At 39.8% G+C, this 12,928-nt stretch overlaps 1 protein-coding gene across 1 annotated transcript in view; it reads left to right on the plus strand.

Annotated features, from left to right (window-relative positions):
* The window catches only part of lrp1bb (low density lipoprotein receptor-related protein 1Bb), a 471,212-nt gene that overhangs the window by 344,107 nt on the left and 114,177 nt on the right, over window positions 1-12,928 (plus strand). Inside the window, exons 39-44 of the mRNA XM_066685917.1 lie at window positions 616-742; window positions 932-1,083; window positions 1,431-1,555; window positions 2,333-2,704; window positions 7,516-7,705; window positions 11,786-11,990. Of these exons, the coding sequence (XP_066542014.1) occupies window positions 616-742; window positions 932-1,083; window positions 1,431-1,555; window positions 2,333-2,704; window positions 7,516-7,705; window positions 11,786-11,990 (1,171 nt within the window). The remainder of the gene's footprint in view (window positions 1-615; window positions 743-931; window positions 1,084-1,430; window positions 1,556-2,332; window positions 2,705-7,515; window positions 7,706-11,785; window positions 11,991-12,928) is intronic.

Genomic DNA, 12,928 nt, shown 5'->3' on the forward strand with positions numbered 1-12,928 from the left:
AAGGTTTAAAATATATCATAGAATAATAAAAGATAAAGTAATGATTAAGTCCCAGGGGGGGACCTTTGTTCCGTCTGCTTGCGCTACCACAGATTCAGCCCCCCAAACTCTCTCAAGAACTGTGAATCTTGAAACAAATAAAGAAACAGGTCATCCTTGCTTTTAAGCAAGAGTTCATCTCATACCCTGTGGATCCCAAACATGCGATCTCGAGAGATAACCATCAGCTCACCAGAGGTGGTATGTGAACCAGGTCTGGACTACTTCTCAGATCTGTGCTTTTCCAACTGAGCAAACCACCTCTGTTAGTTGCCAGATTGTCTTCCACAGGTTATGAAGTGCTCCCTCACTTAAGGGCAAGGCTGCCCTGTTACAGGTTGGAGATTCCCTCACCAGAGGTGTGCCTTTTGAGTTTCAGAGTTCTTCAGGGTATTCCTTTATTGCAATTTGGCTACTCTTTATATGTGGATTTTATTTTACATATATAATTAAATATTTTTTCAGTTCTTTATTTTCATTTGTATAATGCTGCAAACTTATACAAACAATGTGAAGTAAGCTCTGCCATAGGCTTAAAATAACCAGCGGCCAATTTTCTTGTCTCTCTCCTAACAGCTACTTATTCTGGACGGAGTGGGGGAAGAGCCCTTGCATTGGCCGAGCACGACTGGACGGTTCAGATCAGGTCACGCTTGTTAGTTCTGGTATCGCCTGGCCCAATGGGATCTCCATTGACTATGAGGTACTCTCCTCCCTCTCGCTCTTTTTCTCACTTGCTCATCCTCCCTGATCCCCTGGTCCTGATGCAGCCATATACACTACCTATAGCCTCAGTTTCGCTCCCCATCGCTCTTCTCCTCCTGCTGATAAAATGGACCTGCACGGGGAAGAAAAGAGACGCGCTGATGTGCATTTTCAAATTGCTTTCCAGGAAAATAGATTATACTGGTGCGACGCTCGCACCGACAAGATAGAGAGGATCAACCTTGAGACTGGGGAGAGCCGGGAGATTGTACTGTCAGCCGCCAACGTGGACCTGTTCTCCGTGGCTGTGTTCGGGGCTTACATCTACTGGTCTGACAGGTAATTTATTATTTTACTAAATGCTGTGCTTTCCAAAGTGGCCCACAAAGCCCCAGCTGCTCCAGTCTCTGAGGATTAACCCTTTCCACACAAGGGCACTACTAGACCTGGCATCAAGCATCCGTCGTTCCCCAGGAACATCCCCCCGGCACTGTGTAAATTGCATGTACTGTAACTAAGTGTCATCGTCAAGGTGAACGTGGCTTTGCTCGTGTGCTTGAAGCAGCTGGCTTGTGTATTCAAATGAGCTCCGCTGCTTTTAATTAGATAAGTGCCATCAATTACACTGATGCCAGCCTCCATTTTCTCTCTTTTCTCTTTTGCTTACCCGGCGCTGACTACGGCAGAGCTCATGCCAATGGCTCCATCCGCCGTGGGCTCAAAAGTGATGCGACTGAGGCCGTGACCCTGAGGAGTGGCCTGGGCGTCAACCTGAAGGACGTGAAAGTCTTTAATAGAGGCCGGGAGAAAGGTTGAGGTTTCAACTTAATGATCTTATTATTTTCTATCATAGCTGGCTCTTTGTATTTCTTTGGAGTCTTTTGATAAAGCCTTCCGATGTACATCCTTGCATACACTGTGTCCAAATGTGTATCGACTCAATCGTTTGCACGTTTTGTATTTGATTATATCCCATTGTTTCATAGAGTTTGAACACTCGACATCCCAATGCTTAGAGAGCCTTAAACTCTCTAGCCAACACTTGACACTGAACTTGGTGGCTCACGTGTGTCTGCTCCAGGGTGTCATTTTACAAATGAGATTTAAGAAGCATACAGATGCTGACCTTATTAGTCTTTTTAGCTCAACCGCAGAGTCAGGGGTGTTTCAGTCACCGTTCAAGTCTCAAGGGAGTTACAGTCTAGCAGTCAGTCAATCTGCTCCTGAAGTGTAGTCCGTTAGTCTGAGGTAGTCTAATTAGTTTTTGAACAAAAATGTTTTTGAAGAGTTATTTGAGGAACATCCAGTCTCTTGGCGATATCTTTAGCTTAGCAAGGATGTCATTCCACTAGCTCCCTTTCAGTTTCACCTCTCATTTCCAGACTTCTCTAGAGCAAAATCATTCTGATTAAACTGTGGTAGAGTTGTGTTGAGCTGATTGACACTTCAAAGAATTACGATCAATTTGAGTTGAGGTCAGAGGTTTAGACCTTTAGCTTTAAGCGATGCACTTTGTTTCTGTTTACTCATTAGCATACTGCCATCAGTCTTAGTAGACAATGTTAAAGTGTCTTATTATGTCCTCTAGGCACAAACCCATGTGCCAGGAGTAATGGTGGATGTCAGCAGCTCTGTTTTCACCTGGGCAGTGGAAGAAGGACTTGCTCGTGTGCTCATGGTTACCTGGCAGAGGATGGGTTTGCCTGCCAGAGATATGAGGGCTACTTACTGTACTCTGAGAGAACCATCCTGAAAAGCATCCACCTCTCGGATGAGAGTGACCTTAACTCTCCGCTGCAGCCTTTTGAGAACCCAGAATTCTTTAAGAATGTCATCGCACTCGCCTTCGACTACAGACAGCACACCTCGGAAAACAACCGAATATTTTTCAGTGACATTCACTATGGGAACATACAGATGATCAACGATGACTGGTCTGACCGGAAGATTATTGTTGACGGTAAGTAAAGGTTTTTTTTTTTATTTGGAGGGAGATCATTTTTAGCTTATACACTCATGAGGCCAAAGATGTGATGTAATCTGATACGTTTAAAATGTCATGCAATGTAATGAGAAGAATTAATGCTTGAAAACAACTTTAAAAATAAACTAACACAACAGAGGATTGTAACAACTGACCCAACACGGCCCTGTATCAGTCAGTCCACAGTTTGTTAGTAGTGAGCCTCTCAGTATATTTTAAATATTTACAAACTAATTAACATCATTCAAATACAACAAGGCATTTATTAACAATTTGTAAGACTAGCAGTATGATAATATAGTACCCTTATTTGTGTTCAGGGGTTCATTATGAAGCTAATGATTTCTGGAGCTGGCATTTGAAAATGTCTACTAATAAGATCACTTATCATAGAGGAGGAGCTGGGCTTGTAGGACAGACATGAATTCTTGTGTCCCTGGAGGACATTTGAAGACTGGTGGACAGTCTGCCCACACGGAGGCATTTGTTTTCCTGATGTGGAGTTGTCAATGCAGTGATCCGAATGTTGTTAAATGTTCTGCTGCTCCACCCATCTCAGGCTCTTAGCAACCATTTGCGAAAAGTCATTTGCTGGAAACCTTAAGTAGCGGGGCCAATGATGTATTGCCTGGTCCCACAGCATACTACACCCAGTAAGAGCGTTATAATGGCTGCCTCCATTTTTCTTCGCCTAAATGGTAGCAATTTAACTGTCAAAAATGATGTTTAAAACATTGAATCTTTCTCCTTGCACGCACTATTGATGGATTAAAATCGCTTGTCTCATTTCCACCCTCCCCAAAAAACTATAGGATAAATACAGAGGGAGGAGGGGTTGATACATTTTAAGATACTCACTGTCATGGTTATTGATTCCTCAATGTAATATAAACAGCCCCAGGAGGCCTTTTTGGGGGCGATCGATATCTGTATCTGATGGTGGCGCACAATGAATAGGTTCAGTGTCTAATGGCATTTTATTACCAATTATCGATCGAATCAGAGGTTTTTGGCATGCATTCTCATTTGCAAAACAATCATTTATCCAGTGCTGACCTGGACCAGGTGCTCCGTAACGCGCACTGCGTGAGCCCCACTTTTTCACATGGACGAAAAGGCTCTCATTAACCTTGAGCGCTTCGCACTGTTGCTCTCAGTTCCAGCAGCTGCACAGAAATAGGCTCGGCCTGATGATGTAGTACAGTTTCCAAGAGGTCTATCACCTTTATCCACACACCTGAAAACTCATTATTCTCTTCTTTCTTCAAAGCTTATAAGGCACATAACAACAACTTTTTAGCAGCCAATCACAGACACCTTTTTGCCTAATGATCCCTTACATCAAATGAAACTTGATGCTGATTTATGATTTGCTCCCAAATAATCAAAGCATACACTGTATCAAACTATATTTTCAACATTAATACATATTATTCTTTAAAAATCTCATACCTCATGCATTCACCTTTGCCACATGTGTACAAACTGATAGGCAAACTAATCAAATCAAACCCAAATTTATTTATATAGCACTTTTTTACAACTGACGTTGTCACAAAGCAACTTTACAGAATTAGTATCAGAACAGATCATTTGAATCTAAGCACAATGCGAGAAAGCTGAAGGCAACAGTAGCAAGGGAAAACTCCCTCGAGGCTGAAGAAAGAAACCTTGGGATGAACCAAGACTCACATGCTCCTCTGATCAAACTACTGATAGAAATTTAGAGTATCACCAGTTAAGTGTCAATATGCTACAGCGTAATAATATTGATAATAATAATAATAGTGACATCAATTTGGGGCCACAAACCTATAGAATAAATATCATCATGTGAACCTTAGGGCTTAGGTTAAATGATATTTAATCTTTTAAACTGCATTTTGATTAAATAATGATGCTAACATTGAGGTTTTGTTTTATGATTTGTTCTTCTTTTACTTGATTAAAGCTGCTTCGTAGATATTTTGTTCACTCATGCCGCAAAATGAACCCAGTTTTATTAACTGAGCTCTATTTATTATTCTGTTTTAAGACTCATGACACTCGCTAGATACTCAGTTCACCACTGTGAACTCTGTGCAACTGGCTGGCTTCCACTATATGTGTGAAGACAAATATATTGGGTTATTTTTGTGTACAAGGCAATTACCAGTCAGACTCTATCCTATTTATCTGTATCCTCATTAACAAACAGCCATTTAATGGTCTGCGTTCTAATGCTTATGGCCAATTTGTTGGCAAGAGTTTGGAAGGATAATAATACATGATAACACCTTATATTAGTATAATGTATATTGACAACCAGTAGCGCTTACAACAGCAGTAAACAGAACAAAGAACACAAAGTCAAACCTAAATACACTGCTAAAAGACCATACCTAGTAAAATGTTGTAATTTGTGCATTGAGAACTTTATTGCATTCTCACCAAGTGAGACCCCATCCACAGGTGGTGCTGATTCATTCCGTACGCCCCACCCACTAAAAAGCTATGAAAGAGATAGTTTGTCACTACATCATTACACAAACACAAAACACTGTTTTTCTAGCTTTCTGGATCTGCAGTTAAGTCTTCATGTTAAGAATTAGGGTTAGGTTTAGGTTTATAGTTAGGGTTACACACAATTTTAAGGCTGTTTTTCACTTGGAGTTGCCAGATATTTACTGTACATAATTTACAATTTCTGGGAATACACTTTGAGTAAAATATGTGTGTTTTCACCATAATACCAGGTTGGGATTGGGAGTACAGTAACATGCTTAATTCATATTATTTTCCATTACAATTATACATAGTTGTAACATTATTTCACCATGACTATTCAAACTCTTTCACAAGATTGGCCCTAGCTTGTTATTTGTAAAATAAGATTTTAAAAAAAGGGTTGGGAAACACAGGAAAATAAATTCCGACTCTTTGCATGTTTGAGGAGTGAAAGTTTGGCTGGAACTGCTAACACAGCCTTCAGATGTAACTGAGACACTGGTGTGATTCTAAAGCTGTTGTTGTGCTAGACTTCTTACATTCTCTTAGAAAAAATCATTTAACCAGTACCCGTGTGTCAGAGCAATCAAGAGCTTAATCAGTTGTTGAGTTACATTGTATATTTAGAATAGATTACTCTTTCCACTGGGTTTTAAAGAAGAGGTAAACAAACACATGCAAAACTGCAAATGGAAAGCCAAGATTAGTGACACCTGACAATTCAATGGCACATGAACATACATTCAACTGCTCATTACTCAGCTGCGAAGGCTGTAGGCCTTTTTTCTTGTTTTATTTCAAGTGTTTTGTTGTGAGCACCAACTAGCTGTGTGTGTTATCGCTGTGAGATGGAAGCACCTGCTAACAGCTCAGCCGTGTAGCTGTTGTTATGTAATTTAGCTTTGTAAGCCTTATTTTTATTTTTTTTTTTGGAGACCTATATTGTTCTTGAACTGAGTGGTTGTGCTGCTGTAATAGCAGCATCACTACTTGTTGAAATTAGCCGACGGAGAGCTACCTCGCTTTGATAATATCTCCACTCCTGAGATCCACACTCTTCTCTAGAGATGAAAGACAAACATGAGAGAGAGAGAGAGAGAGAGAGAGAGAGAGAGAGAGAGAGAGAGAGAGAGAGAGAGAGAGAATGAGAGTGAAGGAAGAAGAGAGAGGAGAGGGAATGAGGGAAGAAGAAGAGAGGGGTAAGTGGAAGGAAAAGGCAAGGGAACTACAGAATCAGAGGAATGGATTGAGAGAAGGGGTATTGAAGGGGTATTGGTATTGAAGGAGGAAGGAAAAAGACTGAGGGGACCAATAGATCCACAGAGAGAGACAGAATGAGAGGGATGGAGAAAAAGAGGGAAGAAAGGAGAGTAAAGGAAGGGGATGAGGGAAGAAAGAAGAGAGCTGTAGGTGGAGGGGAAATAGTGAGAGAGATAGAGAATGAGAGACATAGACTGAGAGAGAAACAGTTTGAGAAAGAGGGAGAAAGAGAAAGAGCTTGAGGGAAAGGAAAGCAAAGAGGCTGTCAGCGAGAGAAGCTAGAGACAAACAGGAGGAGAGTGGCAGCAGGATAGGACAGAGAGAGGGGGATGGTGAGAGAAAGAACCTCTCCCTGTCATTGGAAGAGGGCAAAGATGTTAATCATCCATATTTCCTTAATTTAGCCGCTGGATGAATTACTCCCCAGCCTCTCCAACTGTTTGAGACAGGCTGTTTTCAGGAAGAGATGATTTAGGGATTGACTTCTGTAGATACTTCTTAAAGTAGTCATTTATAAGCTTTTAAAGGGATAGTTCATGACTGGGAAATTAAGCCCCTCTGTGTGTCTTCAATTATGTGGGCACTGCAATGACACTAACATGTAGTGGTGTATTAACATGCTGCGCTGGTACGAGTGGATCAGACACAGCAGTGCGGCTGGAGTTTTAAACACAGTGTCCACTCACTGTCCACTCTGATAGACACACCTACCTTGTTGGTCCACCTTGTACATGTAAAGTCAGAGACAGTAGCTCATCTGTTGCTGCACAGTTTGTGTTGGTCATCCTCTAGTCCTTCATCAGTGGTCACTGCCCATGGGAAGCTGTTGGCTGGATATTTTTGGCTGGTGGACTATTCTCAGTCCAGCAGTGACACTGAGGTATTAATACAGTACTCCAGTAGCACTGCTATGTCTGATCCACACCTCTCAGACCACAGCACAACTCACAGCATAACACACCACCAGTTCACAACTGCAGTGATGAGTGTAGGTGTGAACAGCATTTCGGGCATCATTGATCTGTCCTCTCATTCTCTAGGTGTGGGCTCAGTGGAGGGTCTGGCTTACCACAAAGCCTGGGACACAGTGTATTGGACCAGCTCCACGACATCCAGCATCAGCCGACACACAGTGGACCAGAGCAGACATGGAGCCTTCAGCAGACAGCCGGTCATCACCATGTCTGAGGATGACCATCCACACGTCCTCGCATTGGACGAGTGTCAGAAGTCAGTCATGATTTTGTGCATAATGCTGTTTGTAAAAATGCTCTTGGTCAAATGGTATGATTTAATTAGTCAAAAAGTAAACATCTTCCGCACAATTTTAGTCATCAATGCACAGTTAATGTATATGTACTGATTAATGTATGTATATGTCCTGGGGATTATAACATGAATTTATAGCCTTTTTATTTTAAATGTATAGAATATATGATATATAACTTAAAAGCAGTAATATAAATAGCTTTTTAAATCTCATAATCTCTGGTGCCTAAAGCCTTTGCACAGTACTGTGTGTGTGTAAATTCCAGAGTGGTACTGTAGTAGGATTTCTTCATTGCAACAAGCAAGTTCATAAAATGTCTTAGATATTCAAAAGTTTTAGTGTTCAGGAACCACAGCAACTCAGTCAAAAAGTGGCAGACCATAGGAAATTACAAAGAGGCATCACTGGGGTTTGAAGTGCACTTTGTGTAAAAGAGTTCCAAACCTCCACTGGCTTTAACATCAGCACAAAAACTGCGTACTGGGAGCTTAATGGCATGAGTTTTCATGGCCATGCAGCTGCATGCCTTACATCACCAAGCACAGTGCCAAACATCGAATGATTTGGTGTAAAGCATGCTGCCATTGGACTCTGAAGCAATGGAAACCTGTCCTGTGGAGTGATGAATCACCCTTCTCTACCTGGAGTCTAATGGAATAGTCTGGGTTTGGAGAATGCCAGGAGAATGTTACCTGCCTTACTGCTTTGTGCTCACTGTAAAGTTTTCCCCATTATGGGGGTTTGCCTGTGTCCCCTCATTCTGGTGAAGGTAAAACTCAATGCTTCAGTATGCCAAGACATTCTCACAACTGTATGCTTCCAACTTTGTAGGAAAAGTTTGGGGAAGGCCCTTTTCTGTTTCAGGTTGATTATGCCCCAGTGCACAAAGCAAGGTCCATAAAGACATGGTTTGTTGTGGAAAATCTAAAACTAGTGTCTGACTTCACAAATGCTTATCTGGAAGAATAGGCAAATTATTCTCACAGCCACACTCTGTGACACAGACAAAATATTTTAGAAATCCTTCATAGAATAGTGGAAGCTGTTATAGCTGCAAAGCTCTTATTAATGTTTATGGATTTCGAATTGGATGTCATCAAATTTCCTATAAGTGTAATATTTAGGTGTCCCAGTACTTTTGTCCAAATAGTGTAAATATGCTTCATCCTCATCATGGTCACCTTGGGCACAAGGAATTAATTCATGAGGGCATCACATGGCCAATCCACCTACCAACATATGTTATTGGATTGTGGGAGTATCTTGGTGGGAAACCACACAGACACTGTGAAATGACAAAAAAAAAAAAATGTGTCACAGAGCGTGACCTGAGATAGAAACTGAATACTTAACCCTTTCCACTATAAATCTTTTTTTTTTTTTTATGATTTTGAAATTAACTTCTGCCCTGTACCTTGTGACATAATTTCATACCTAATGGATGTATAGTTGTATCATAAAATAACATAACAGTATGTCATTTTTAAAATAATTATTCAATTAATGACTCAAAAAAGGAATCTACTTCCATTGCTTGTGTTTGAGACCTTATTTGCGAATGTTTGCTCTTATGAGTGATTTTATTCAAGGGTTTAAAATTCTGATACTGCAGTAATCATTTTGACAATAGTATGCAGGGAGATCTCAGTCTACTTCAATCAAAGGAAAAGAAACTAAAGCTGAGCATGAAATATATAGAATAGGCTGTTAAAAGAAAAGTCCCTTATTAGACTGAGGCTACAAAAGATGACCTTTATGTTAAACCGATTGTTCTAACCCACACTCCTGAATGTTCCTGAGTGCTTCAGAGCAGGTCATAAGTGTCACACAGTCAAACAGCAGTCATATTATAGGATGTTATGTATATGAAGCATAAGCACAGACTGGGGAGTCATGCACTAAATAAATTAACCATTCATTGTCTGATCTGTGGGGAAGTTCCATCTATGGCGGTGAGCTTCATTACCTGGAGTATTTCACTTGTCACACACTAAGTGGATAGAAATCACATTATAAAAGAACCGCTTTTTCAGCTTTACTCTTCATCATAATAATGTAGCTTTCCCTACGTATGATGATGAAATAGGCAGCACTAGCTCTTTAACTGTGTAACAACCCAGGGTGGGTATGAGGACATAAAACAACAAAGGGAGAAAACAGATATAAAAAAATAGAGCAGAAATTACAGTCTGAAAATAGCCAGACACTGCACACCGCAACGTGTTGTTGATAAAAGCCCTTTTCTCAGGGTTTTACACTCTGTGTATCAGTGAGCTCCCACAGCAAACTCTTTAGATTTGTATTTAATTTAGTCAGACACAGAACAGGAATTTGACACAACACACATCTGAATTTTGAGAACCCTTCAAATTTTAATTTAATTTGATTTATCTGATTTAAAACAAAAAAAAAATAATAACAATAATAATAATATTCCCCTCAAAATTACCACAGATGGTAAGAGTGAAAAACATTAGATAAATATTCTGTTTTCATAGAGTTTCGTATACTTTACTGATACTACTACAAACATTGTTAGCACATCCTTTACTTAAGAGCATTTTGTGTTGCAACTAATCCTCTAAATATAAATGCAGCATCAGAACTCCTTTGCCATTTTCTTTACCGTATAAGAGGCATGTTTATTCCATATACTTCCTAGAGCACTAAGGGAATGTGTTTGAAAATTAACCTTTTATGATGGTATCCTTAGAATGTTATGAGCACCATTTAAGATTAAAAGAGTCTCAGCGATTTATTCAGTTGAAATATAAACTGCTACACAATTTAATGTGGAATGGAATGGCGAGTTTGGACCTAGAATGCTTTTCAGTCTTTGAAGGCTGAAAGTAGCTGGCAAACAGAGGTTATAATATGCTCTCCTTTTTCTTGCTTGAAAGACAAACACATTCCTCTCCTGGATGTGTCGTGTCAACTCCATGACCTTGAGTGAACAGGCAGCTAATGGAACTGCAAACATGTTGAATGTTTTATTTCAAATGCTTCCAGGAAATACATGATCTCTGTAATTTAATTTGAGTGTGAATGAACATGGTTATAGATGATTCTCTAAATGTAATCCATTATTTTCTCCAGGTTAACTGTATTCGAAATAATTTCTATTTACACTGTAATCAGAATATGGTTACTTTTTTTATATTCTAAATACGTAAAAGTGTTACATGTGTTCTGTTACTCCCCAACATTGTAAACAAGAGAGAAGGCAATGCTCACCATGCATCATGGGAACCATGGAAGCCTACTGCTGCTTCTTCCACTCTCCTTAATTCCAACAGACACACATAGCTCAGGGCATGTCGTTCAATATCTCTGGTCAGGAATGCAACAAAGATAATAAAAAACCCAGGCCTGTGTTATAATGTTCAGAAAGCAGAAGTGAATTAAAATTGATCTCATTTGTGCAATGAAACTAAAACATAGTCTGAGGAAGATTTACAGTTTAATTGCTTTCACCTTCTGGAATGAAGGGGTCACTGTATGGAGTTTCTATTATGGAGTGCAACATTTTCAGCGGAGAATCATATGTAAATATAAACCAGGCTAAGACTACAGCTGGTGCGCATTAGCAGTAGTGGAAAAGAGTGATACGGGTATTCCAAGGATGTGCTGACCCTGAGTTCACTGACTAAATTAAACTCTGAACCTCTGAGAGAATGTCCTCTGTTGGTAATTTGGCACATTTTCAGATGAACTGCAGACTGCTGTTAATTAGACTCTAACTTGAAATGATTAATTGGCTCACGGCTTCATGCGTCTTACTAATTTTCTATTAGTTTGTGGAAGTTGGACTTTCTTCAAATACTCATTTGGGAAGAAAAATGGCCATGAAAAATCCCTGTGTTCACAGTTCTGAGAGAATTCCTGAGAGATCTCCCCACGACATTGCATACGCTTTGTAACACTGCTGAGAACTAAGCCAACCGGGTCCTGATCATTGATTTTACATCTACAAAATCTATTAATGTACTTATTAGAGCTGATGTGGCTTTGATATTTTGTCTCTTTTCCAATTTTTTCAGCCTAATGTTCTGGACTAACTGGAACGAGCAGCGGCCGAGCATCATGCGTTCTACTCTGGCTGGGAACAATATCAAAGTCGTCATTAGCACAGATGTTTTCACTCCTAATGGACTCACTATTGACCACAAAGCCGAGAAGCTCTACTTCTCTGATGGGAGCCTGGGCAAAATCGAGCGGTGTGAATATGATGGCACCAACAGGCATGTGAGTACGAATTCTGTTCTGCTTTTTCATCCCAGAAAACATACATTGTATTATTCTGTAATTTAAATATATACATATGTATGTATGTATGTATATATATATATATATATATATATATATATATATATATATATATATATAATTATTATTATTTTGTTTATATTCAACAGGAATGCTTGATGTTTGTAAAAAAAAAACAGAGACTCTTGCTGATTCACCAATTCAGTGTGTAATATTTGGCAAAAGTTGACACTTCGTTAATGATTGAGTTCAGGTTGGAGTCATATATGCACATTGCCACTGGACTCTAAAGAAGGGGAAACATTCTCTGGAGTGATGAATCATTCTGCAATATCTGGCTGACTTCTGGGCTTATTTGGTGGATTAAAGGAGAACACTGCCTACTGAAAACACGCCTGTCTGTTGGAGGTGGGAAAAAGGTCTGAGGCAGTTTTCAGGGTGTTGGCTAGGAAGCTTAGTTCTGCATGAAGAGTACTGAAATGCTACATCCATTGAGCAAATTTTACACAATTCTACTTCATATCAGCGCATTTTACCCAGATTTAGATTGTGTTCTCCCCACTTTGCCAGTTTGTATCAAGTAAGAAAATTGGGATTAGTGCATCTTTAAAACATAAAATTATCCTGAAAGTATAATTTGTTTGCAGCTGGCTTTTAACTTCTAAGTGTTTTTAAATCATGTAGCACACATTGAAAATTAGTAACATTACATAGAAGCACAACTTGCCACTGATAAATTTGTTTGATCTTCAGTTAAATTACTGTAAATAAATTAAAAACTTATAAATAATACAGGGGCGGCACGGTGGCGCAGCAGGTAGTGTTGCAGTCACGCAGCTCCAGGGGCCTGGAGGTTGTGGGTTAGATTCCCGCTCCGGGTGACTGTCTGTGAGGAGTTGGTGTGTTTTCCCCGTGTC

The sequence above is a fragment of the Hoplias malabaricus genome, chromosome 12 (assembly GCF_029633855.1).
Source record: "Hoplias malabaricus isolate fHopMal1 chromosome 12, fHopMal1.hap1, whole genome shotgun sequence".
NCBI lineage: Eukaryota > Metazoa > Chordata > Actinopteri > Characiformes > Erythrinidae > Hoplias > Hoplias malabaricus.